Source organism: Camelina sativa, chromosome 20 (genome assembly GCF_030686135.1).
Source record: "Camelina sativa cultivar CO46 ecotype springtype chromosome 20, ASM3068613v1".
In the NCBI taxonomy this organism is placed as follows: domain Eukaryota; kingdom Viridiplantae; phylum Streptophyta; class Magnoliopsida; order Brassicales; family Brassicaceae; genus Camelina; species Camelina sativa.
This window is the reverse complement of record NC_141899.1, coordinates 20,459,131-20,485,135: the sequence shown is the minus strand read 5'-3', so window position 1 is coordinate 20,485,135 and position 26,005 is coordinate 20,459,131. Positions and strand designations below refer to the sequence as shown.

General features: G+C 37.6%; 1 protein-coding gene and 2 pseudogenes across 2 annotated transcripts; 1 reads left to right on the top strand and 2 right to left on the bottom strand.

The window, feature by feature from the left end:
• Window positions 1-8,172: 8,172 nt before the first annotated feature.
• LOC147919196 (agamous-like MADS-box protein AGL36 pseudogene) lies at window positions 8,173-9,105 on the bottom strand (annotated as a pseudogene).
• A 4,400-nt stretch (window positions 9,106-13,505) lies between these two features.
• Window positions 13,506-14,103, top strand: LOC147919195 (uncharacterized). The gene is made up of 2 exons (XM_087503888.1): window positions 13,506-13,568; window positions 13,780-14,103. Exons 1-2 carry the CDS (start codon window positions 13,506-13,508, stop codon window positions 14,101-14,103), a joined length of 387 nt encoding a protein of 128 aa, XP_087360014.1.
• A 10,845-nt stretch (window positions 14,104-24,948) lies between these two features.
• Window positions 24,949-26,005, bottom strand: LOC147919194 (agamous-like MADS-box protein AGL36 pseudogene; annotated as a pseudogene). Its single transcript, XR_015592144.1, has one exon. The product of XR_015592144.1 is annotated as an agamous-like MADS-box protein AGL36 pseudogene (transcript).

Below are 26,005 nucleotides of genomic sequence, written 5' to 3'. Positions count from 1 at the left end.
GGAAAATTGAGTGGGTTAGCACCAAAAATCACTCAAGACGGAACAAAATTGAAGAAGTTATGAAGTTTTGAAGTGTTTGGTCGGGTTTTGGAGGAAGGTGAATAATGAAGAAGACGGCTAGGGTTATAAAGGTTTTTCGCGTCTGTTCTCGATGTCGACCGACACCCAATTAGTGGTGTCGGTCGATGCTCATCAGTTAAACCCAGCCCACTAAAAATTCAAAGCCCATTAAACAAATCCAAAAGTATGTAGCCGGATAGCCTTTTATCTGTTATGCGGTCCAACACCGGTGTCGAACGACTCCCAAGTGGTGTCGGTCGATGCTATGCTCTAATCAATGCTGTCCGAACGTTTTTATTGTTTTTTATATTATTTTTCTGAAACAAATAAAACTCAAAACTAAAAGTTAATATATTAACAAAAATAAGAAAATAGAAAATAATTAGTTCCTACCGGTGGGTTGCCTCCCACCAAACGCTTCTTTTAAGTCATTAGCTTGACTTGGCAACAGATTAGGCTGAGGGTGGATCGTCCAAATGCACAATGTGTACGTCTGGTATCTCGGCTTTCGCCCAATAATATTTCACCCTCTGACCATTAACGATAAATTTCTCTCCTTTGGAGTTCGGCAACACAATGGCTCCATATGGTCTAACCTCTTGAATGGCAAAAGGACCGGATTAAGAGGAACATAGCTTACCTAGAAACAGCGTCAAGCGGTAGTTGTATAGAAGTACCTGGTCATTAGGCTCAAAGTGTCGTGAGATGATCTTTTTATCATGATAATCCTTTGTCCTCTCCTTGTACAGTTTACAATTCTCAAATGCATGAAAACACAACTCATCCAACTCATTTAGTTGTACTAACCTTCTCTGAAGCTATCTTGGCATCAAAATTCATCAATTTAACAGTCCAGGCTGCTTTGTGCTCTAATTTCACTGGAAGATGACATGCTTTCCCATAAAGTAGATGGAAAAGAGTAGTGCCAAGTGGTGTTTTATAAGCGGTCCGATAATCCCAAAATGCATCATCTAACTTCATAGCCCAATCTTTCCTTGTAACACCTACCTTTTTCTCAAGAATCTCCTTAATCTGACGGTTGGAAACCTCAACTTGTCGACTAGTCTGCGGGTGATATGGAGTAGTGACTCTATGTTGAACTCCATACTTCTTCAACAGCTTGTCAAACACTTTATTGATAAAATCCTTACCTCCCTCACTGATAACAATTCGAGGCACTCCAAACCGAGAAAAGATAATGGTCTTAAACAGCTTAAGAACCATAGCATAATCGTTATTAGGACTTGTAATTGCTTCAACCCACTTGGATACATAGTCAACAACTACTAGGAGGTAGTGATTCTTGTAAGAGGAAGGGAATGGTCCCATAAAGTCTATGCCCCAACAATAAAAAACTTCAACCTCAAGGATGAAATTTTGTGACATCTCATATCTCTTACTAATTTGTCCCCTTCTCTAACAAGCATCACATCGAGAGACAAACTCATGAGCGTCTTTGAACATTGTTGCCACCAAAACCCTGCTTGTAGAACCTTGGACACTGTCTTAAAGGTAGCAAAGAGTCCACCATAATCTGATCCATGGAAATGAAACAGAACATCAGGAACTTCAGTCTCAGCTAGACATCTTCTGTAAACTCCATCACTACAATGCTTATACAAGTATGGCTCATCCCAATACTATCTTCTAAGTTCTCTCAAGAACCTCTTCTTGTGATAGCCTGTGAATTTGTCTGGTTCTACTTCTGCAGCAAGATAATTGGCTATATCAGCATACCAAGGTTGGTTGGAGCTAGCCACAACGGCTACATCTCCATCAAGCGGCCAATTTGTCTCGGTAAAAGAGAGGTGTCGACTGAAACTTATGGTGGTTTTGGTCGATGCTGAAATATTGTCTCGAACATATACTTTGGTCTCGTAGGTGGTGTCGACCGACACCCAGGTGGTGTCGGTCGATGCTGGTTTAGCCGAAGGTGTATTCATCACGTTGTCAGTCTGAAAACCTGTATCAACAAAGTAAACATGTTCTTCAGGTAAAAAATCATGGATTGGAACATCATCATCAATCATAATCCTTGACAAGTGATCAACAACACCATTCTCAACTCCTTTCTTATCCCTGATTTCAATGTCAAACTCTTGAAGAAGAAGAATCCATCTCAAAAGTCTAGGCTTAGCATCCTTCTTCTGCATCAAATACTTTAATGCAACATGATCAGTATGAACAATAACCTTGGAATCGATTAAATAAGACCGGAACTTCTCAAAAGCAAACACCACCGCCAACAACTCCTTTTCTGTTGTTGCATAGTTTCTTTGTACATCATCGTGTGTTCTGCTTGCATAGTAGATAGCATAAAGTTTCTTATCTTTCCTCTGTCCCAGCACTGCTCTAACTGCAAAACCACTAGCATCACACATTACCTCAAATGTAAATCTCAATTCTGTGGCTGAACAATTGGAGCACTCACAAACTCTTGCTTGATCCTCTCAAAATCTATGCGGCATTCATGAATTCAAGCTTGAAATCTTTACACAGCAAAGCAGTAAGTGGCCTAGCTATCATGCTGAAATCCTTAATAAAACAACTGTAGAACCCTTCATGCCCAAGAAAGGTCCTTTCTGACTTCACATTTTCTGGTGGTTGAAGACCTGTCATCACCTCTATCTTAGCGCGGTCAACCTCTATTCCAGCTTCTGAAACCTGGTGGCCAAGCACAATACCATCTGTAACCATGAAGTGGCAGTTCTCCCAGTTAAGCACTAAATGCTCCTCTTCACATCTTGCTAGTACCTTACAAAGATTATCCAAACAGCTCTTGAATGAAGATCCATAAACTGAAAGATCATCCATGAATATCTGATGTTCATATATTTTACCTTGTTTTTCCCTTAGTTTATTCACATCTTTTGCATCTTTTGCTAATCATTTAGGCCATTATTGTGTAGCTTTAGCACTAATCATGCATTAGAGTTTAGTTGCATTGCATTTGCATCTTTTCATGCATAAACAGGTGATTTTGGAGCTTAAGGAGTATGGAAGCAATGGAGGAGAGATGTGAAGCAATCATGAGGAGGAAACAAGGGAGTTAAGGCTGAAGAACCAAGGTCCAGAGTCCAACTCGACCGCACACTCGACCAGACACTCGACCGTGTGCTGAGGAGGACTCGACCGAGTGGAGATTGCACGAGAGAAGCCAGCTCGACCAGCCACTCGACCGAGCACTGGTCGAGTTGACCGAGCCGTCGACTACTCTGACTTTTTCTATTTTTAGGGCTTCCACTCCCCTCCTATATAAAGCCTTGTACCTGCAGCCACCAAAGGAGTCCAGCTTTTTAGATATTCTCTAAACCTAGTTTTTACCCTTTTGGGAATTATTCCTTTTGCACTTTTATTTTTCTTAGATCTTGTACTTGAAAAAGACTAAATTCCTCAATATTGTTAGTTTCATAACTTTCTTAATATTGAGAATTTGAGTTTGATCCTTTGATTAATATTGAAGATCTTTGTTTCATCTTTCTAATAATGCAAGTTTCAATATTTTCTGGGTTTTTGATTTGTTTCATCATGTCTTGTTGTGAGTAGTCTTCTTAGGATCTTGAGGATGGTTAGGATGGATTGATCTTGTGGTTTGTGTGATTTGGTCAAGCTTGATTGTTGTAGATCTCTTCTAGGCTAGATGTTCTTAATGCTGATCCTGAACTGAGAGGTTAGGATCTGATTTGAAGCTCCTTAGCATCACACCAATGTTTAAGAAGCATAGATAAGGCTAGATCTAGAGCTTACCATTAGGCTTGCTAAGAGATTAGAGGTCTTGTTTGGTTTGAGATGTATTGCTTAATGCCTGCTTGTGTAGATTCTTTACTGTGTGAGAACAAGTCTAGAATTGCATAGGTTTGATTGTTTCTTGACCATGAGAGTGGGAGAAACTTGTCTTAGATTCATATGTCTAGAGGTTAGCTCAAAGTTTGCTTGAGAATTGTTGACCAAGTTAGATAACCACAATGATTAGTTCATCCCATGAATCCATCCTCAGGACCTTCTTTGTTTATTGATTTTAAAGTCTTAACCCTGTTGCTTGCTTGTGATTGATTCGTATTTGCATTGCTCTGTTTTTATTGTGTTGCTCTGTTTTCCGGATTTAGCCAACTCGACCTCCCACTCGACCTACACTCGGTCGAGTGTTTGCTCGAGTTCATCCCCAGAACTCTGGTTTATGTTTTGCATTTCATTCCTGTCTCATTCCTGTTTCATTCCTGTTGCATACATTTAGTTTTCAGTTCATTGATTGTCTTGCATTAGTTCATTAGTAGTAGTTTCTATTTCTGTTCTTGCTTCATTACTGTTTCAATCATTCAGTTTCATTTGCATTTAGTTCTTGGTTCTTGTAGTTTATTTTCTGCATTTTACATTATCATTTTAGGATTGTTAGTGACAAGCAATCTTTACATTTGTCTTAACTTAGATTCATATGCACATCTTAACTGTTCACAAACACTCAGATAGGATTGATACCTCTTGTACTGCAATAGCAAAAGGGGAATTGAAACACCCATCCATCATTCCATTCATATCACCATTGCTTACATCCATCATCATTAACCACCATACAAAATAAGCCTGTTTCAATTTGGCGTCGTTGCCCATTTGAGTGTGTTTTTGTGACATTTAGGATCCATATTAGTCTAAGATTAAGTTCGTATAACCACTTGTTCACTACTGCTCTTGTTTCTTCTCCTGCTTGTCTGTGATTGAGTTTCAGGTGCCAGCTCGACCATCAACTCGACCACCACTCGACCGAGTCGTGATCGAGCACTTGATCGAGTCAGACGCCGGATCTAAATAGACAGCACTTCCCAGTCGACTCGACCATCAACTCGAGCCTGTGCTCGACGGAGTGTCTGTTCGAGTCAGTAACCATGTTTCAAGGCAGTGAGTTCTATTATGCACCCATGCACCAACAACAAGGTTTCCAGACTCAATGGTGTCACACTCCAATGTTTCAGACCTACCAAGCCCAAGCACCTGACTTATGCACTATGATGCAACAATTGTTGCTTGGGCAAGCCAATAAGCAGATTGAGGAGGCAAGGCAGTTTGAAAAGCTGAACCAATAAGCAGATTGATGGCTTTGCAACAAGAGGAAGTGACAGCTTTGAAAGAAGAGGTTGTCATTGAGAAGAAAGATAAAGTGATGGCTTTGAAGGAAGAAGCAGTCATTGAAAAGAAGGAAGTAATGGCCATACAACAAGAGGTTGTCATTGAGAAGAAGGAGGAAGTGAAAGTCTTGAAGGAAGTAATGGCTATACAAGAGATTACCATTGCTTACAAGGAAGAGGAGAGAGGGCCTGACTTGAGCAAATTTGTTCAAAATCCTTCCTACAAGGACATGCTGCTTGAATTATCCAAGATGAAAGCTCAGGAACAAGACATGAAGGATCTAAAAGAGATTGGGGAAGCTGTTATACCAACAAAACTTGAAGATCCAGGATCATTTAATCTACCTTGGTGTTACTGGTGGAGGGAGATTCGTTACGTATCGACGCCTTTTACTGTGTCTCCGTCGGCTTCTCAGTCACCTAACTTCTATGGTGGTGGTCTCCGATCACAGCCTTTTTTCCCCGTTGAGCAAGATAAGTAATTTAAACCAATCACCATCTCACTCTGCACCCTTCTCAGTCACCTAAATGTTTTTTTTTTCTTATTCTTCTTCGTGTTGTTGTTGACTTGTTTTCTTTTTTTTGTTCTATCTCTGTTCTACTGATTTGGATCTTCAAATATGAGTTGCTATCTACCCACCACTGCAAATTAAGCTCTTTATTTTAGCTCAAACTACTGCAATTGTGTACTGGATTCTATAAAAAGTCTTATGCTTATAATTTTAAAACATTTATCTAAATCTAGGAACCCTGTTTGTTTGGCCTCGATTGGGTAATGGATTGTTAGTGCCTCAATATCTTATAGAATCAGCTTTTTTCTTCGTTTTGTGATGGTTGACTTCGTGAAGCTATAAATACTCCACTCTGCTTAAGATCTGACATTTTCTTACATACGCTTATCAACGTGATTGCTAAGTGAAAAGGAGTGGAACTTCATGTATTCTTGTATGCTCAAGGTCATACTGATTTGGATCATTTGCAATTTTTCTGTTGGCAAGTATCTTTCTGAGATACTTGCAGAACGTCACAAGCTTACGCCATACTGTTATAGTTAGAGTTTCTTTTCTTCTTCGTAAGATCTACTTTAATTTTTTGTTTCTTGCGTCAGAACTAGGACTTTTATACAAAAAACAAATGTTTAGTTAGATGTTAGCAAAAAAACAAATGATGTTGATCTTATTATGAAGAACTAATTTCTTGGAATTCTTATTCTGAGTTGTCTCACAGGAATCCATGCATACAAAACCTTTTTGATATCATACAGATCACAAGTGTGACCTTCGTAGAGATCATAGCAAAGGTTAGTGCATAGTCTTTGTTTGCAGTCTGTTACAATCTATTTTAACTAGTGTGAACGTTTTTATTATTCACTAACTTAGTTGAGACTATGATATCTCTCCATTCCACTATCATTATTCCATGAATATTATGAATTAGGATAAGAAATTACAGGTTGCTAAGTTGCGACAATGCAATACATTGCCCCTTATTCCGTGGAAGAAGTATTTGATAAAATGTATTTCATTTTCTTCTTTGTTTTGATGCTGCAAGATCATATATATCTTTGACACGTTCTTATGCGTTAAGGTTTAAATGACTTTTAACAGGTTGTTGGTTTATCTTTTACTTTGCAGAGATCTGTTTCATCACCCTCCAGCACCAAATTGGCTAAACTCTCCCGGTAGCTCGTCCGGTCTCATCGTCAAGCAGCCAATCAGGGTGGATATTCCAGTCGACACATACCCAAACGTATGAATCTTTACTTTCCATGCTGAGAGCCTAAACTATCTTGCCAAAGTATAAACTATATAATTTGATAATTTGCAGTACAATTTTGTTGGTCGTCTCTTCCGGTCCTAGAGGATGCTAATACTTCCCAATTATGTAAAAATAATTGTTTTCTTTTTAATGTAATTAAGTAATTGAAATAATTGTTTTGTTATCTTGGATTATTTAATAATTTATGAAAATTTGATAAATAACAAACAAATTTTTTAAAAATTATTATTTTAATGATTAGGAAATTTTGATAGGAGTTCTCTAGTGGATTGGATTTTTAAACTTGTAAGTGGATTGGTTTGATTAGTGTAATATTAATTATATGATTATTTTAATTATAAGCAAGTGAATACAAGTTATTTAGTGGAGATGGTCTTAGTTTACTGATTTTTATTGGTTATAATGGATATTATATTCATAATAAATTAGAATTGGTTTGGTATATATTCCTTCCGCTATGCATATTGGTTTGTTGTTGGTTTATTTTTGGGTGTAATTAAATATAATAGAGTATTTAATTCTATTATTTTTAAAAACACGTCCGGTAGTTTCATTGAATCATTGTCCTGAATTTAGTACCAGACTTAAAGGAATTATAATGAATAAACCACAAAAATGTAATAAATATTTTAGTCACTGAAATGTGTCTACGAATGTGGGTACTTAACATGCTCTTTATTTTTCGAATTTTAGCACTAAATATCATCGTTTTCTGAAAAGTCAAACTAATTTTGATGGTGATTAAACATACTACTTCACAAAAAAAAAAAAAAAAAAAAACTTGCCCACATTTTTGGGTGGCAAATATGATGATAAGAATAAGATATTTTGTGAAAAAACAAACTCTAGTTAATTTGCCCACATCTTTGGTTGTACCTGCTTAATTGTTTTATTATATTTCAAAAAACCTAATTATTTTATTTCGAAAAACTAAACTTCTTCAATAAAACTAAAATTGATACGCTATGATGCAAATACATTTCTTAATAATCAAAAAAAGATAAATGCATTCAGGTAGAACCCTTAGCCAACAACAATTAATTGAAAAAAGAATAAAAATAAAGACAACATTAAATATTTTTTTCTGAAATGAAGAAAATAAAACTCATAAATTCAGACAACTGAAAACTACAGTAAAAATATGCTTCTTTTAATTAAAGATTATTGTTACTGTATGAAGCATAAACAATAGTAGTAGAGGTGTCAGAGGAGGTGATGGAAGGCATGTGATTGGTGATGGCAAGATCAACAGTTGGTTGTTAGTGATAGTTGTAGTGGTTTCCATCTATCAAAGGAATTCTAGCATGTCCTCCAGCATAACCCACATTTTGTGCCAGCATCATATCATTAAATGAATTTTCTTGATTCAATTACTGATTGGAATTCACATCTACATTCAAATTCATGTTATGATTTAAATCAAAATTCAAATCATGATTCCAAGTCATGTTATTGTAGACTCCTTGAATATGACCATAAAAATCATGCGAAGTATGATATTGAACCGGTTCTTGCAGATTTTGATTCATATTCATATTTTGGTATGGAATATGAGCACAAAACTCTCTAGTAGCACTTACCGCGGCTGTATTCACACCAACAGCAAAATCTGCAAGAGCAGGAGGATCTATATCCGCAACTCCAATAGGAAGAGGAGAGAAAGAAGAAGACTCACCATTTTCTAAATGAATTTGCATCCTTTGAGTAAGCTGATTGATATATTGATCAATATAGCGATGCAAATCGTGAAGGTCATTTGCACCATAATGATACTCCGACATCTTTCCTTCAAGACAATCAAACATAAATCGTTTAACTTGTAACTCCTGATTCTCAACAGCCAGCTTGTATACTTGCTCTTTGATTTTGGTAATCTGCTCCCGCAAATATGTTTCTTGATCCATCATCTTTTTGTTTCTTGTTGCCATCGGCATCTCCATAAACTTCATTGCCACCTCTTGTGCACCTTCCTTTGACGGCCAAACCTCTGGTACCGACATATACGGACTGTATATGACCCCACAAGCTTGGACACCACAAAGAGTTGTCAACTCGTGAAGTTTCTTCGTTATCCCTTTCTTCCTCTTCATGAATGTTTTTTTCTTGATCTCTCATTGGCTATCAAAGATAATTTCAATTTCCTCATTATCTTTTTTCTTTTATTTTGTATGGTTTGTCTAGTTTGTTGGCACATAGACTGTTTATATAGCAACGAAAGGGTTTCCCTATTCATTAGGTTTCTTATCACTAAGTCCAAATTAGAGGCAATAAATCTTTTATCAATTTACTGTGTTTATCTATATATAGATCCTTATATTTCTGTGTGTAGTTGGTGCATTATCATTAGCTTATTACTTAATATAATATATATATATATATATACATATAAGTTACTTATATTATTAAAACTAATTTTATCTAGCTTAATTTGTTCATAGATTGTTAAATTTGGAAGAATTTTGTCCAAAAAAAAAGGAAGAACATATCTAGAACGTGCGGTTAGTAATATAAGAATACTTTTGTGAATAAAATTTGAAATATAGAAAAAAATATATTAGATATAATACCTTTAGGGGCGTTATGACCAGCTATTTTTATTTAAAAATACTTTTTATTAGCTAATTATTAGAAGTAATATAGCAGTGGAAAGTCGACCTAGGTCATGGTTTCAGTGTTGTTTCCGTTTTTCAGAGAGAAACAGAGAGAAAGAGAGCGTTCTTGGGAGATTTTGGAGTTTTGGTGCTTTTCCTTGGAGATCTTTCTATGGGAGTGAAGATCCAGGGCTTGAGACGTAATACGAGGTTGCTTGGGTGTTGGATTCGTCAGTTTGGGTCAGAAACTTTCTACAAAAGAGGTGAGTGCATGACCATGGCTGATCTAAGCCTGAGATTACCTTTGTCTTGCTTTTTATGTGATGTTGTGGTGTTTTTCTTGCTTGTTATGATTGCTATAGGGTTCTTACGGTTTCATATGACTTTTGGTCAAGTTATGGACAGATAGGAGGTGAAGAGGAGCGAGATTCGACTCTTGGCTTTGATCAGATCGCATCTGCGGAGTTAGTGTCGATCGACACCATGGAGTAGTATTGATCGACACTGAGGGGTAGTGTCGGTCGACACCAATAGCCTGTGTCAATCGACACTTGGCTGGTGTCGGTCGACACCTCCCTTTTCAACGAGCAGATGATACTTGTTTCCCTTGTTAGTTATGTTTGTTTGATAATTGTTTGACATTGGAATCTCAGTTGCTTGTGTGTGTAGCCCAATAGATGGGAGGATTGCATCACTGAGTGTTTATGACAATACTCTGGCATCTCAATTTGTGTTTGTGGTGCAGGTAAAGGCAAAGTGTGATCCTGGAATCAAGGCAATAAAGAGGAGGGTGTTCTAGTGGCTCGATTGGTTGTTGTTTGGCTTCTGTAGGTTGCTAGAGTTGAATCCTTAGAATGTTGTCTAAGATTGTTGGTTCTTTGTTTTATGTTGGATTGGTTTGTTGGTTTATTTGTTATGGAATTAATGTTGGATATTTGGTTATTGGTTAATTCATTGGTTTAATGGTATCGTTTATGTTATCCGCTGTTGTTTGATTGGGGTTAGGATGTTAGTGACTATGAGATCACTAGATTATTAGTTATTAATATTAGAAAAAAGGGTTAGGTCGTTTCAATAACACTGAGAAGTGATAAGAAGTTGTCTACTCAATAGCTCAATAGGGACATTGAGCCTAAAGAAGGGGAGGTAGTGGTTGAGATTGAAGTTGAAGATGAGTTGATAGAGCAAGATTATGGTAAAGACATAGAATCTGAAGAGGTTGTGGTTGACAAAGGGAAGAGTAAAGTGGTGGAGGATCCTAAGCAGGACAAGATCATTGATGGAGTTTCCAAGAAGAGTCAAGTGGCTGCCAAAGAGACTCTATTTGTGCCTCCACCTTATGAGCCAAGATTGTCATTTCCTGGTCGGTTTAAGAAACAACAAGTGGACAAGTATAGAGCTATGTTTGATGCACAAATAACAGATGTTGCTATTACAATGCCACTCATTGATGCATTCTTGCTGAACCCATCATACGACAAGTTCCTCAAGGAATGATAATATTAACCCATGAGTGTAGTGCTATCATTCAAAACAAGATAGTAGCAAAGAAGCTTGATGATCCTGGTAGTTTCACTCTTGTTCATTGGGACCTTTATCTTTTAGCCATTGTTTATGTGATCTTGGGGATAGTGTGAGCTTGATGCCTCTCTCGGTTGCCAAAAGATTAGGTTTCACTCGCTACAAAGAGTGTAGAATCTCCCTTGTTCTTGCGGATAGGTCGGATAGGTCAGTTAGAACCCCGGTAGGACTGCTTGAAGACTTACCCGTCATGGTAGGGAATTTTGAGATTCCAACTGACTTTGTTGAATTAGAAATGTATGACGAACCAAAGGACCCACTCATCTTGGGACGCCCATTTCTAAGAACCGCTGGAGCTATGATTGATGTGAAAAGAGGAAAGATTCATTTGAATTTAGGAAAGGAAGCCTTGTGTTTTGACATCAACAAGGTGATGAGGAAGCCTAAAATTAAAAGACAAGCTTTCTACATTGAAGAAATGGATGTTTTGGCTGATAAGCTTTTGGAAGAGTTAGCCATAGAAGATGAGCCCCAAAACACTTTGACTGTTAAACAAGGAGAGTTTGGGTTACTAAAGGAAGATAGTGAAGGGTATGAGAAGATTCTTGACTCTCGCAAGCCTTCTAGTGATAATGGAAGCTTCCTTGAGTTGAAAGAGCAGGTGGTGAACTCAGTTGAATGGGACTCAAATGATGATTTGAGTGAGCTTAAAGCACCCAAGATTGATTTTAAACCATTTCCTAAAGGGCTAAGGTATGATTTTCTTGGAACAAAACTCTACTTATCCTGTTATTATCAATGAAGAACTTAGTGAACTATAAACTGTTACTCTCCTAGGTAAATTAAAGAACTAAAGGAGAGCTATTGGTTTTTCACTAGATGATATTAAAGGAATCTTTGAATCTCTTTGCATGCATAGGATACATTTAGATGATGAATCAATGACTTCCATTGAACCACAAAGATTGTTAAATCCTAACCTAAGAGATCTAGTGAGGAAAGAGATTCTAAAGCTCCATGATACGGGTATCATATATCCTATATCGGATAGTACATGGATTTCACCGGTACATGTGGTACCCTATAAAGGAGGAGTCACTGTTGTTAAGAATGATAAAGATGAGTTAATTCCTTCAAGGATTATAATTGGACATTGCATGTGTATTGATTATAGAAAAGTTAATGCCGCCTCTAGAATATCACTTCCCTTTACTGTTTATCGATCAAATGTTAGAACGGTTAGCAAACCATAGTCATTATTGCTTTTTAGACGGTTACTCAGGATTCTTTCGTATATCAATATTTACATGTCTCGGTACCTTCATATATATATAGAATGCTGTTTGGACTATGTAATGCACCCGCTACTTTCCAACGGTGTATGATGTCCATTTTCTCGGATCTCATTGAAAATGTTGTTGAAGTATTCATGGATGACTTCTTTGTATATGAAGATTCTTTTTTTCTTGCCTTTCTAATCTTTGCAGGGTTTTAAAGAGATGTGAAGAAACCAATTTGGTTTCGAATTGGGAGAAGTGTCACTTCATGGTGAAAGAAGGGATTTTGTTGGGACACAAGATTTCAGAGAAGGGCATTGAGGTTGATAGAGCTAAGATTGATGTGATGACCAATCTAGCACCACCAAATTCAGCAAGGAAATGAGAAGCTTCTTGGACCATGCTGGGTTTTATAGAAGGTTTATAAAAGACTTCTCAAAGATTGCTAGGCCTCTTACAAGGTTGTTGTGTAAATATGTTGCATTTGAGTTTGATGAGGAGTGTCTACAAGCTTTCAAGAAGATAAATGAAGAGTTGGTTAGTGCTCTAATAGTTCAAGCTCCAAATTGATATTGAACTATTGGAGCACTAACCAACTCTTTCTTTATATGGAACACTCTCCAAATCTAGTTTACCATTTGAATATCAATGCCTTTCTTGTCTTTAATCTCCAAATCTCCAAATCTGGAGTTGGTTAGTGCTCCAATAGTTCAAGCTCTAGATTGGAGTTCAAGCTCAAGAGTTGGATATTGTTGCTTCAAGAGTTTGATTTGGAGATTAAAGATAAGAAAGGCATTGAGAATTGAGTAGCTTTTCATCTATCTAGATTGAGGATTGACAATGAGATTCCAATCAATGATTCACTTCTGGAATAGCGGCTAATGGCAATTCAACTTCTAGATAAGAGCCATGAGACTTGGAAAAAGCTTGTAGAGGTCATAAGTTTAGAAGAGAATAGTCCTTCGTATGCAGATTATGTTAACTACCTAGCTTGTGGTCTTTAGCCACCAAACTTGGTGGGATATGCTAGAAAAAAAGTTATTTAAGGACATCAATAACTACTACTAGGATGCACCTTATCTCTTCGCTTTTTGTAGGACAAAATTTATAGAAGATGTGTTTCTAAAGAAGAGATAGAAGGGTAGTAGAACTTTGTCATGGAGCAGCCTATGGGGGTCACTTCACCACATTCAAGACAGTTACAAAAATCCTTCAAGCTGGTTTGTGGTGGCCAAAAATGTTCAAGGACACTAAAGAGATTATCTCCAAGTGTGATTTATGTCAAAGAAAGGGAAACATCAGCATGAGCGATGAAATGCCTCAAACTAAGTTGAAGTGTTTGATGTATGGGATATAGACATCATGGGACCATTCCCTTCTTCATATGGTAATAACTACATACTTGTGGCTGTTGATTATGTCTCTAAATAGGTAGAAGCCATAGCTAGTCCTACTAATGATGCAAAGGTGGTGTTGAAGTTGTTTAAGACAATCATCTTTCCAAGGTTTGGTATTCCAAGAGTGGTCATAAGTGATGGAGGAAGACACTTGATCAACAAGGTCTTTGAGATTCTTCTCAAGAAGCATGGAGTGAAGCATAAGGTTGCTACTCCTTACCATCCTCAAACTAGTGGTCGATTTGAAGTTTCCAACAGGGAAATCAAGGCAATTCTTTTGAAAACAGTAGGTATCACAAGGAAGGATTGGACAAAGAAGTTGGATGATGCTCTATGGGCACACTTATATCATGGTTAAAAACCGTAAAAACCATGATATATCAACTCCCCCAGGCTTAGCTTTTGCTTGCCTTCAAGCAAAACAGAAACTTAGACCTGTTAAAGACGTTTGAAAACATATGAACTCACTCAACTGCAAGCAATTGATCTTCGCACTTCATCGCCTTGACTCTCAAGAATTTACTTCATACAACTTGTCAATAAAAAGCATCAACATTCCTTACTCAAATCCCACAATCCTCTGGAGTCTCTAGTTTCGCCATTGTAATCTCATTAAATAAATTAAAGCAAATAAAAGCGAGTTCTTACCTTGGGAATATCGATCAGTGGCATATGATCTATCTTCTTGCCAAGACATTCTTCATACATCTCTTTTCCTCTCTCTTTTCTCACTTACAAGGGGTTGATTTTTCTCTAATTTTCTAGAGTATCATTTTACATTTTTTATCAAACAATTTTTTATAGAAGTATGCACAGGTTTACGCGACATCCCTCAGCTCACTTATATCCTTCTTCTTTTTTTGTTTCTCCATTTTTTTATGATCTTTCTCTTTTTTTTTAGAGTACTGAAGGGAAGAGAGAGGGGAGACATATTTTGAAAACTTGCACTGTCTTGTATGGCCCAAAGAAGAAGTCTAGTCCATTGATTTCCAACTCCCAAAGTAAGAGATTAAGTCCAGTTAAAATCTTGATAAAAATTGAGAAAACTTTAATTTAACCAGATATCCATTGAATAAGGCTTTCGGGATTGTTCATACAACCATAGTCTTTTCCACACTTCGGTTCTGAGGTCAAACTTAATCAAGAGTCATTAGAGTGTTAGCAAAAGAATAGAAACTGTTAGTTAAAGATCATACCCAGAAGAAAAATTTGAAAAATTTGACTCAATAAAAACAAAATACGGTTTTGACTGACACAATAGAAACAAAAACATAGTTAGTAGTTAGTAGACACCTCCCCCAGACTTAAACAACATTGTCTCCAGTGTTATCAAGAAAGAGAGAAGCAAAGTTAAACAAAAATGTATTGAAAATTGTAATGAAAAGATGAACTGGTTACAGGTTACCCATGGGTCAACCAATGTTATTCTGTGAAGTTCACAGTGTCGACCGACACCATGAAGGTGTTGATTGACACCCTCTGCGGACAAAACATGATCGAAAATCCTTTGTTAGTTGCAGTTAGATTGTGTTGGTAAGTAATCCTTGGATGATTACTCTGTTAAGAAGCATTCAAACACAAGTTAAAAGCAACATGATAGATAGATATTTCATTAGTTTCATACAAATCCAAACTCAAACTGACTCAATGCAAGAAGAAAAATGACTCAACCTAAAAACGAAAAAGATAAAGAAAACCATGATTAGAAGCTAGGCATTATCAGCACCTCGACCGGCAGGAGGGGATGGTGATCTGCGCCTAGTAGGAAAAATGCAGCGACACCTAGAAAATTCAGCAATAGCGTTTCAGATGGCACACATAGTGGAGGTCTGGTACTCAAATGCCGCGGTCCCAGAAGAAGAACCAACCTCAAAACCCCCATCAGGGTCAACCGCAGGTGCAACAGCAGGAGTAGTCCGCGGTACTCGATGGAGACGAGTAGGAGGACAAGCAACAAAGTCATCAGCAGTAGGAGTAAAACGTAACTGCTCCGCCTCATCACCAATGGTGGTAAGATCAGGTCGCGGCGGCCGAATCAAATTCTCTCCAGTGTCATTAGAAAACCTCCACATCAAATCCTGTTTCAGCCAAGTAGCACTCTTCAAGTAACCTTCATCCATGAGATTCCTCTTGGTGATGACACTGAAACCGTTGGTAGATATGTTCTTGAACTGAAAAATCGTGGTAAGAAGGCTCCCCACAGACTCAGTCTTAATACCAATACCCATAAACGGCTTGGCCTGCAGAGAGACCATGTGATGTGCAAAAACACTCCCAAAGTTAATAGCTCCAGGATCACTACGCTCAGTAAAAGGGTGAATCAAGTCACCAACTCTGAGGCCTAACAAGTACAGCTCTGAAGCTCTCAAGCTCTCATCTTTCCTGGTTCCATCTTACAAAAGAAAGTGTTGCCAATGGCACGATGAACATACTTGAGCGCTGGATGTCTGACATCTGACTGAAGAGACTCCTTGGAGTTATACTCTCCAATGCCTATGAAATACCAAAGAGTAGAAACACCCAAATACTGCTTTGGCAGAGAAGTGTGCTGAAAGAAACGGGGCCACTCGTAGATATCACAAATCTCAGAAAATCTTATGCCATAAGACTGCGGATCCTGCTTATCCTCATAAGTAATACTAATAAAAGCCATAAACTTACGCACTAAATCCGGATAACAATCATATTGCTTAGTGCATACAGTTCCCAAGCGCATCTTCTCTAACAAACCTAAAACCTCAGCATAAGTTACCATCCTATGAATAATAGCAGGATCAACAAACCTGGTGGGTTTGATAGTAACTTCTAACCAAGCATTGTACACCATTGTCTCATACTCTCCCCCCACTGATTCAGCAATGGCCTGTTGATGAATACAGGCTTCCCAAGCTCAACAAGAGGTTCATCATCCCATTTCTTTTCAGTGCTAATCTTGGCATGTTCCTCCTTTGGCCATGGAGGGAGAGATGGAATGGGAGAAGGAAGAGAGAGGTCAGGCAAGGTGGTGGAGGGTCTCGCCGGAGCTCGCAGTGGCTGACGGTGGCCGGACTGGCGAGAAGAAGAAGCTTTGCCACCAGTCATTTTCTGTTTTTTCAGGAGTGACATCGCTCCAAACCAGGAAATTGACACTGGATCTGAAAAAAAAGAGGGAAAATTGAGTGGGTTAGCACCAAAAATCACTCAAGACGGAACAAAATTGAAGAAGTTATGAAGTTTTGAAGTGTTTGGTCGGGTTTTGGAGGAAGGTGAATAATGAAGAAGACGGCTAGGGTTATAAAGGTTTTTCGCGTCTGTTCTCGATGTCGACCGACACCCAATTAGTGGTGTCGGTCGATGCTCATCAGTTAAACCCAGCCCACTAAAAATTTAAAGCCCATTAAACAAATCCAAAAGTATGTAGCCGGATAGCCTTTTATCAGTTATGCGGTCCAACACCGGTGTCGAACGACTCCCAAGTGGTGTCGGTCGATGCTATGCTCTAATCAATGCTGTCCGGACGTTTTTATTGTTTTTTATATTATTTTTCTGAAACAAATAAAACTCAAAACTAAAAGTTAATATATTAACAAAAATAAGAAAATAGAAAATAATTAGTTTCTACTGGTGGGTTGCCTCCCACCAAACGCTTCTTTTAAGTCATTAGCTTGACTTGGCAACAGATTAGGCTGAGGGTGGATCGTCCAAATGCACAATGTGTACGTCTGGTATCTCGGCTTTCGCCCAATAATATTTCACCCTCTGACCATTAACGATAAATTTCTCTCCTTTGGAGTTCGGCAACACAATGGCTCCATATGGTCTAACCTCTTGAATGGCAAAAGGACCGGATTAAGAGGAACATAGCTTACCTAGAAACAGCGTCAAGCGGTAGTTGTATAGAAGTACCTGGTCATTAGGCTCAAAGTGTCGTGAGATGATCTTTTTATCATGATAATCCTTTGTCCTCTCCTTGTACAGTTTAGAATTCTCAAATGCATGAAACATAACTCTTCCAACTCATTTAGTTGTACTAACCTTCTCTGAAGCTATCTTGGCATCAAAATTCATCAATTTAACAGTCCAGGCTGCTTTGTGCTCTAATTTCACTGGAAGATGACATGCTTTCCCATAAAGTAGATGGAAAAGAGTAGTGCCAAGTGGTGTTTTATAAGCGGTCCGATAATCCCAAAATGCATCATCTAACTTCATAGCCCAATCTTTCCTTGTAACACCTACCTTTTTCTCAAGAATCTCCTTAATCTGACGGTTGGAAACCTCAACTTGTCGACTAGTCTGCGGGTGATATGGAGTAGTGACTCTATGTTGAACTCCATACTTCTTCAACAGCTTGTCAAACACTTTATTGATAAAATCCTTACCTCCCTCACTGATAACAATTCGAGGCACTCCAAACCGAGAAAAGATAATGGTCTTAAACAGCTTAAGAACCATAGCATAATCGTTATTAGGACTTGTAATTGCTTCAACCCACTTGGATACATAGTCAACAACTACTAGGAGGTAGTGATTCTTGTAAGAGGAAGGGAATGGTCCCATAAAGTCTATGCTCCAACAATCAAAAACTTCAACCTCAAGGATGAAATTTTGTGACATCTCATACTCTTACTAATTTGTCCCCTTCTCTAACAAGCATCACATCGAGAGACAAACTCATGAGCGTCTTTGAACATTGTTGCCACCAAAACCCTGCTTGTAGAACCTTGGACACTGTCTTAAAGGTAGCAAAGAGTCCACCATAATCTGATCCATGGAAATGAAACAGAACATCAGGAACTTCAGTCTCAGCTAGACATCTTCTGTAAACTCCATCACTACAATGCTTATACAAGTATGGCTTATCCCAATAGTATCTTCTAAGTTCTCTCAAGAACCTCTTCTTGTGATAGCCTGGTGAATTTGTCTGGTTCTACTTCTGCGAGCAAGATAATTGGCTATATCAGCATACCAAGGTTGGTTGGAGCTAGCCACAGCGGCTACATCTCCATCAAGCGGCCAATTTGTCTCGGTAAAAGAGAGGGTTGTCGACTGAAACTTATGGTGGTTTTGGTCGATGCTGAAATATTGTCTCGAACATATACTTTGGTCTCGTAGGTGGTGTCGACCGACACCCAGGTGGTGTCGGTCGATGCTGGTTTAGCCGAAGGTGTATTCATCACGTTATCAGTCTGAAAACCTGTATCAACAAAGTAAACATGTTCTTCAGGTAAAAAAATCATGGATTGGAACATCATCATCAATCATAATCCTTGACAAGTGATCAAAAACACCATTCTCAACTCCTTTCTTATCCCTGAATTTCAATGTCAAACTCTTGAAGAAGAAGAATCCATCTCAAAAGTCTAGGCTTAGCATCCTTCTTCTGCATCAAATACTTTAATGCAACATGATCAGTATGAACAATAACCTTGGAATCGATTAAATAAGACCGGAACTTCTCAAAAGCAAACACCACCCGCCAACAACTCCTTTTCTGTTGTTGCATAGTTTCTTTGTACATCATCGTGTGTTCTGCTTGCATAGTAGATAGCATAAAGTTTCTTATCTTTCCTCTGTCCCAGCACTGCTCTAACTGCAAAACCACTAGCATCACACATTACCTCAAATGGTAAATCTCAATTCTGTGGCTGAACAATTGGAGCACTCACAAACTCTTGCTTGATCCTCTCAAAATCTATGCGGCATTCATGAATTCAAGCTTGAAATCTTTACACAGCAAAGCAGTAAGTGGCCTAGCTATCATGCTGAAATCCTTAATAAAACAACTGTAGAACCCTTCATGGCCCAAGAAAGGTCCTTTCTGACTTCACATTTTCTGGTGGTTGAAGACCTGTCATCACCTCTATCTTAGCGCGGTCAACCTCTATTCCAGCTTCTGAAACCTGGTGGCCAAGCACAATACCATCTGTAACCATGAAGTGGCAGTTCTCCCAGTTAAGCACTAAATGCTCCTCTTCACATCTTGCTAGTACCTTACAAAGATTATCCAAACAGCTCTTGAATGAAGATCCATAAACTGAAAGATCATCCATGAATATCTGATGTTCATATATTTTACCTTGTTTTTCCCTTAGTTTATTTCACATCTTTTGCATCTTTTGCTAATCATTTAGGCCATTATTTGTGTAGCTTTAGCACTAATCATGCATTAGAGTTTAGTTGCATTGCATTTGCATCTTTTCATGCATACACAGGTGATTTTGGAGCTTAAGGAGTATGGAAGCAATGGAGGAGAGATGTGAAGCAATCATGAGGAGGAAACAAGGGAGTTAAGGCTGAAGAACCAAGGTCTAGAGTCCAACTCGACCGCACACTCGACCAGACACTCGACCGTGTGCTGAGGAGGACTCGACCGAGTGGAGATTGCACGAGAGAAGCCAGCTCGACCAGCCACTCGACCGAGCACTGGTCGAGTTGACCGAGCCGTCGACTACTCTGACTTTTTCTATTTTTAGGGCTTCCACTCCCCTCCTATATAAAGCCTTGTACCTGCAGCCACCAAAGGAGTCCAGCTTTTTTAGATATTCTCTAAACCTAGTTTTTACCCTTTTGGGAATTATTTCCTTTTGCACTTTTATTTTTCTTAGATCTTGTACTTGAAAAAGACTAAATTCCTCAATATTGTTAGTTTCATAACTTTCTTAATATTGAGAATTTGAGTTTGATCCTTTGATTAATATTGAAGATCTTTGTTTCATCTTTCTAATAATGCAAGTTTCAATATTTTCTGGGTTTTTGATTTGTTTCATCATGTCTTGTTGTGAGTAGTCTTCTAGGATCTTGAGGATGGTTAGGATGGATTGATCTTGTGGTTTGTGTGATTTGGTCAAGCTTGATTGTTGTAGATCTCTTCTAGGCTAGATGTTCTTAATGCTGATCCTGAACTGAGAGGTTAGGATCTGATTTCAAGCTCCTTAGCATCACACCAATGTTTAAGAAGCATAGATAAGGCTAGATCTAGAGCTTACCATTAGGCTTGCTAAGAGATTAGAGGTCTTGTTTGGTTTGAGATGTATTGCTTAATGCCTGCTTGTGTAGATTCTTTACTGTGTGAGAACAAGTCTAGAATTGCATAGGTTTGATTGTTTCTTGACCATGAGAGTGGGAGAAACTTGTCTTAGATTCATATGTCTAGAGGTTAGCTCAAAGTTTGCTTGAGATTTGTTGACCAAGTTAGATAACCACAATGATTAGTTCATCCCATGAATCCATCCTCAGGACCTTCTTTGTTTATTGATTTTAAAGTCTTAACCCTGTTGCTTGCTTGTGAATGATTCGTATTTGCATTGCTCTGTTTTATTGTGTTGCTCTGTTTTCCGGATTTAGCCAACTCGACCTCCCACTCGACCTACACTCGGTCGAGTGTTTGCTCGAGTTCATCCCCAGAACTCTGGTTTATGTTTTGCATTTCATTCCTGTCTCATTCCTGTTTCATTCCTGTTGCATACATTTAGTTTTCAGTTCATTGATTGTCTTGCATTAGTTCATTAGTAGTAGTTTCTATTTCTGTTCTTGCTTCATTACTGTTTCAATCATTCAGTTTCATTTGCATTAGTTCTTGGTTCTTGTAGTTTATTTTCTGCATTTTACATTATCATTTTAGGATTGTTAGTGACAAGCAATCTTTACATTTGTCTTAACTTAGATTCATATGCACTCTTAACTGTTCACAAACACTCAGATAGGATTGATACCTCTTGTACTGCAATAGCATAAGGGGAATTGAAACACCCATCCATCATTCCATTCATATCACCATGCTTACATCCATCATCAATTAACCACCATACAAAATAAGCCTGTTTCAATTTGGCGCCGTTGCCCATTTGAGTGTGTTTTTTGTGACATTTAGGATCCATATTAGTCTAAGATTAAGTTCGTATAACCACTTGTTCACTACTGCTCTTGTTTCTTCTCCTGCTTGTCTGTGATTGAGTTTCAGGTGCCAGCTCGACCATCAACTCGACCACCACTCGAGCCGAGTCGTGATCGAGCACTTGATTGAGTCAGACGCCGGATCTAAATAGACAGCACTTCCCAGTCGACTCGACCATCAACTCGAGCCTGTGCTCGACGGAGTGTCTGTTCGAGTCAGTAACCATGTTTCAAGGCAGTGAGTTCTATTATGCACCCATGCACCAACAACAAGGTTTCCAGACTCAATGGTGTCACACTCCAATGTTTCAGACCTACCAAGCCCAAGCACCTGACTTATGCACTATGATGCAACAATTGTTGCTTGGGCAAGCCAATAAGCAGATTGAGGAGGCAAGGCAGTTTGAAAAGCTGAACCAATAAGCAGATTGATGGCTTTGCAACAAGAGGAAGTGACAGCTTTGAAAGAAGAGGTTGTCATTGAGAAGAAAGATGAAGTGATGGCTTTGAAGGAAGAAGCAGTCATTGAAAAGAAGGAAGTAATGGCCATACAACAAGAGGTTGTCATTGAGAAGAAGGAGGAAGTGAAAGTCTTGAAGGAAGTAATGGCTATACAAGAGATTACCATTGCTTACAAGGAAGAGGAGAGAGGGCCTGACTTGAGCAAATTTGTTCAAAATCCTTCCTACAAGGACATGCTGCTTGAATTATCCAAGATGAAAGCTCAGGAACAAGACATGAAGGATCTAAAAGAGATTGGGGAAGCTGTTATACCAACAAAACTTGAAGATACAGGATCATTTAATCTACCTTGGTGTTACTGGTGGAGGGAGATTCGTTACGTATCGACGCCTTTTACTGTGTCTCCGTCGGCTTCTCAGTCACCTAACTTCTATGGTGGTGGTCTCCGATCACAGCCTTCTTTCCCCGTTGAGCAAGATAAGTAATTTAAACCAATCACCATCTCACTCTGCACCCTTCTCAGTCACCTAAATGTTTTTTTTTTTCTTATTCTTCTTCGTGTTGTTGTTGACTTGTTTTCTTTTTTTTGTTCTATCTCTGTTCTACTGATTTGGATCTTCAAATATGAGTTGCTATCTACCCACCACTGCAAATTAAGCTCTTTATTTTAGCTCAAACTACTGCAATTGTGTACTGGATTCTATAAAAAGTCTTATGCTTATAATTTTAAAACATTTATCTAAACCTAGGAACCCTGTTTGTCTGGCCTCGATTGGGTAATGGATTGTTAGTGCCTCAATATCTTATAGAATCAGCTTTTTTCTTCGTTTTGTGATGGTTGACTTCGTGAAGCTATAAATACTCCACTCTGCTTAAGATCTGACATTTTCTTACATACCCTTATCAACGTGATTGCTAAGTGAAAAGGAGTGGAACTTCATGTATTCTTGTATGCTCAAGGTCATACTGATTTGGATCATTTGCAATTTTTCTGTTGGCAAGTATCTTTAGAACGTCACAAGCTTACGCCATACTGTTATAGTTAGAGTTTCTTTTCTTCTTCGTAAGATCTACTTTAATTTTTTGTTTCTTGCGTCAGAACTAGGACTTTTATACAAAAAACAAATGTTTAGTTAGATGTTAGCAAAAAACAAATGATGTTGATCTTATTATGAAGAACTAATTTCTTGGAATTCTTATTCTGAGTTGTCTCACAGGAATCCATGCATACAAAACCTTTTTGATATCATACAGATCACAAGTGTGACCTTCGTAGAGATCATAGCAAAGGTTAGTGCATAGTCTTTGTTTGCAGTCTGTTACAATCTATTTTAACTAGTGTGAACGTTTTTATTATTCACTAACTTAGTTGAGACTATGATATCTCTCCATTCCACTATCATTATTCCATGAATATTATGAATTAGGATAAGAAATTACAGGTTGCTAAGTTGCGACAATGCAATACATTGCCCCTTATTCCGTGGAAGAAGTATTTGATAAAATGTATTTCATTTTCTTCTTGGTTTTGATGCTGCAATCATATATATCTTTGACAGGTTCTTATGCGTTAAGGTTTAAATGACTTTTAACAGGTTGTTGGTTTATCTTTTACTTTGCAGAGATCTGTTTCATCACCCTCCAGCACCAAATTGGCTAAACTCTCCCGGTAGCTCGTCCGGTCTCATCGTCAAGCAGCCAATCAGGGTGGATATTCCAGTCGACACATACCCAAACGTATGAATCTTTACTTTCCATGCTGAGAGCCTAAACTATCTTGCCAAAGTATAAACTATATAATTTGATAATTTGCAGTACAATTTTGTTGGTCGTCTCTCCGGTCCTAGAGGATGCTAATACTTCCCAATTATGTAAAAATAATTGTTTTCTTTTTAATGTAATTAAGTAATTGAAATAATTGTTTTGTTATCTTGGATTATTTAATAATTTATGAAAATTTGATAAATAATAAACAAATTTTTTAAAAATTATTATTTTAATGATTAGGAAATTTTGATAGGAGATCTCTAGTGGATTGGATTTTTAAACTTGTAAGTGGATTGGTTTGATTAGTGTAATATTAATTATATGATTATTTTAATTATAAGCAAGTGAATACAAGTTATTTAGTGGAGATGGTCTTAGTTTACTGATTTTTATTGGTTATAATGGATATTATATTCATAATAAATTAGAATTGGTTTGGTATATATTCCTTCCGCTATGCATATTGGTTTGTTGTTGGTTTATTTTTGGGTGTAATTAAATATAATAGAGTATTTAATTCTATTATTTTTAAAAACACGTCTGGTAGTTTCATTGAATCATTGTCCTGAATTTAGTACCAGACTTAAAGGAATTCTAATGAATAAACCACAAAAATGTAATAAATATTTTGGTCACTGAAATGTGTCTACGAATGTGGGTACTTAACATGCTCTTTATTTTTCGAATTTTAGCACTAAATATCATCGTTTTCTGAAAAGTCAAACTAATTTTGATGGTGATTAAACATACTACTTCACAAAAAAAAAAAAAAAATAAAATAAAAAATAAACTTGCCCACATTTTTGGGTGGCAAATATGATGATAAGAATAAGATATTTTGTGAAAAAACAAACTCTAGTTAATTTGCCCACATCTTTGGTTGTACCTGCTTAATTGTTTTATTATATTTCAAAAAACCTAATTATTTTATTTCGAAAAACTAAACTTCTTCAATAAAACTAAAATTGATACGCTATGATGCACAAATACATTTCTTAATAATCAAAACAAGATAAATGCATTCAGGTAGAACCCTTAGCCAACAACAATTAATTGAAAAAAGAATAAAAATAAAGACAACATTAAATATTTTTTTCTGAAATGAAGAAAATAAAACTCATAAATTCAGACAACTGAAAACTACAGTAAAAATATGCTTCTTTTAATTAAAGATTATTGTTACTGTATGAAGCATAAACACTAGTAGTAGAGGTGGTAGAGGAGGTGATGGAAGGCATGTGATTGGTGATGGCAAGATCAACAGTTGGTTGTTGGTGATAGTTGTAGTGGTTTCCATCTATCAAAGGAATTCTAGCATGTCCTCCAGCATAACCCACATTTTGTGCCAGCATCATATCATTAAATGAGTTTTCTTGATTCAATTACTGATTGGAATTCAGATCTACATTCAAATTCATGTTATGATTTAAATCAAAATTCAAATCATGATTCCAAGTCATGTTATTGTAGACTCCTTGAATATGACCATAAAAATCATGCGAAGTATGATATTGAACCGGTTCTTGCAGATTTTGATTCATATTCATATTTTGGTATGGAATATGAGCACAAAACTCTCTAGTAGCACTTACCGCGGCTGTATTCACACCAACAGCAAAATCTGCAAGAGCAGGAGGATCTATATCCGCAACTCCAACAGGAAGAGGAGAGAAAGAAGAAGACTCACCATTTTCTAAATGAATTTGCATCCTTTGAGTAAGCTGATTGATATATTGATCAATATAGCGATGCAAATCGTGAAGGTCATTTGCACCATAATGATACTCCGACATATTTCCTTCAAGACAATCAAACATAAATCGTTTAACTTGTAACTCCCGATTCTCAACAGCCAGCTTGTATACTTGCTCTTTGATTTTGGTAATCTGCTCCCGCAAATATGTTTCTTGATCCATCATCTTTTTGTTTCTTGTTGCCATCGGCATCTCCATAAACTTCATTGCCACCTCTTGTGCACCTTCCTTTGACGGCCAAACCTCTGGTACCGACATATACGGACTGTATATGACCCCACAAGCTTGGACACCACAAAGAGTTGTCAACTCGTGAAGTTTCTTCGTTATCCCTTTCTTCCTCTTCATGAATGTTTTTTTTCTTGATCTCTCATTGGCTATCAAAGATAATTTCAATTTCCTCAT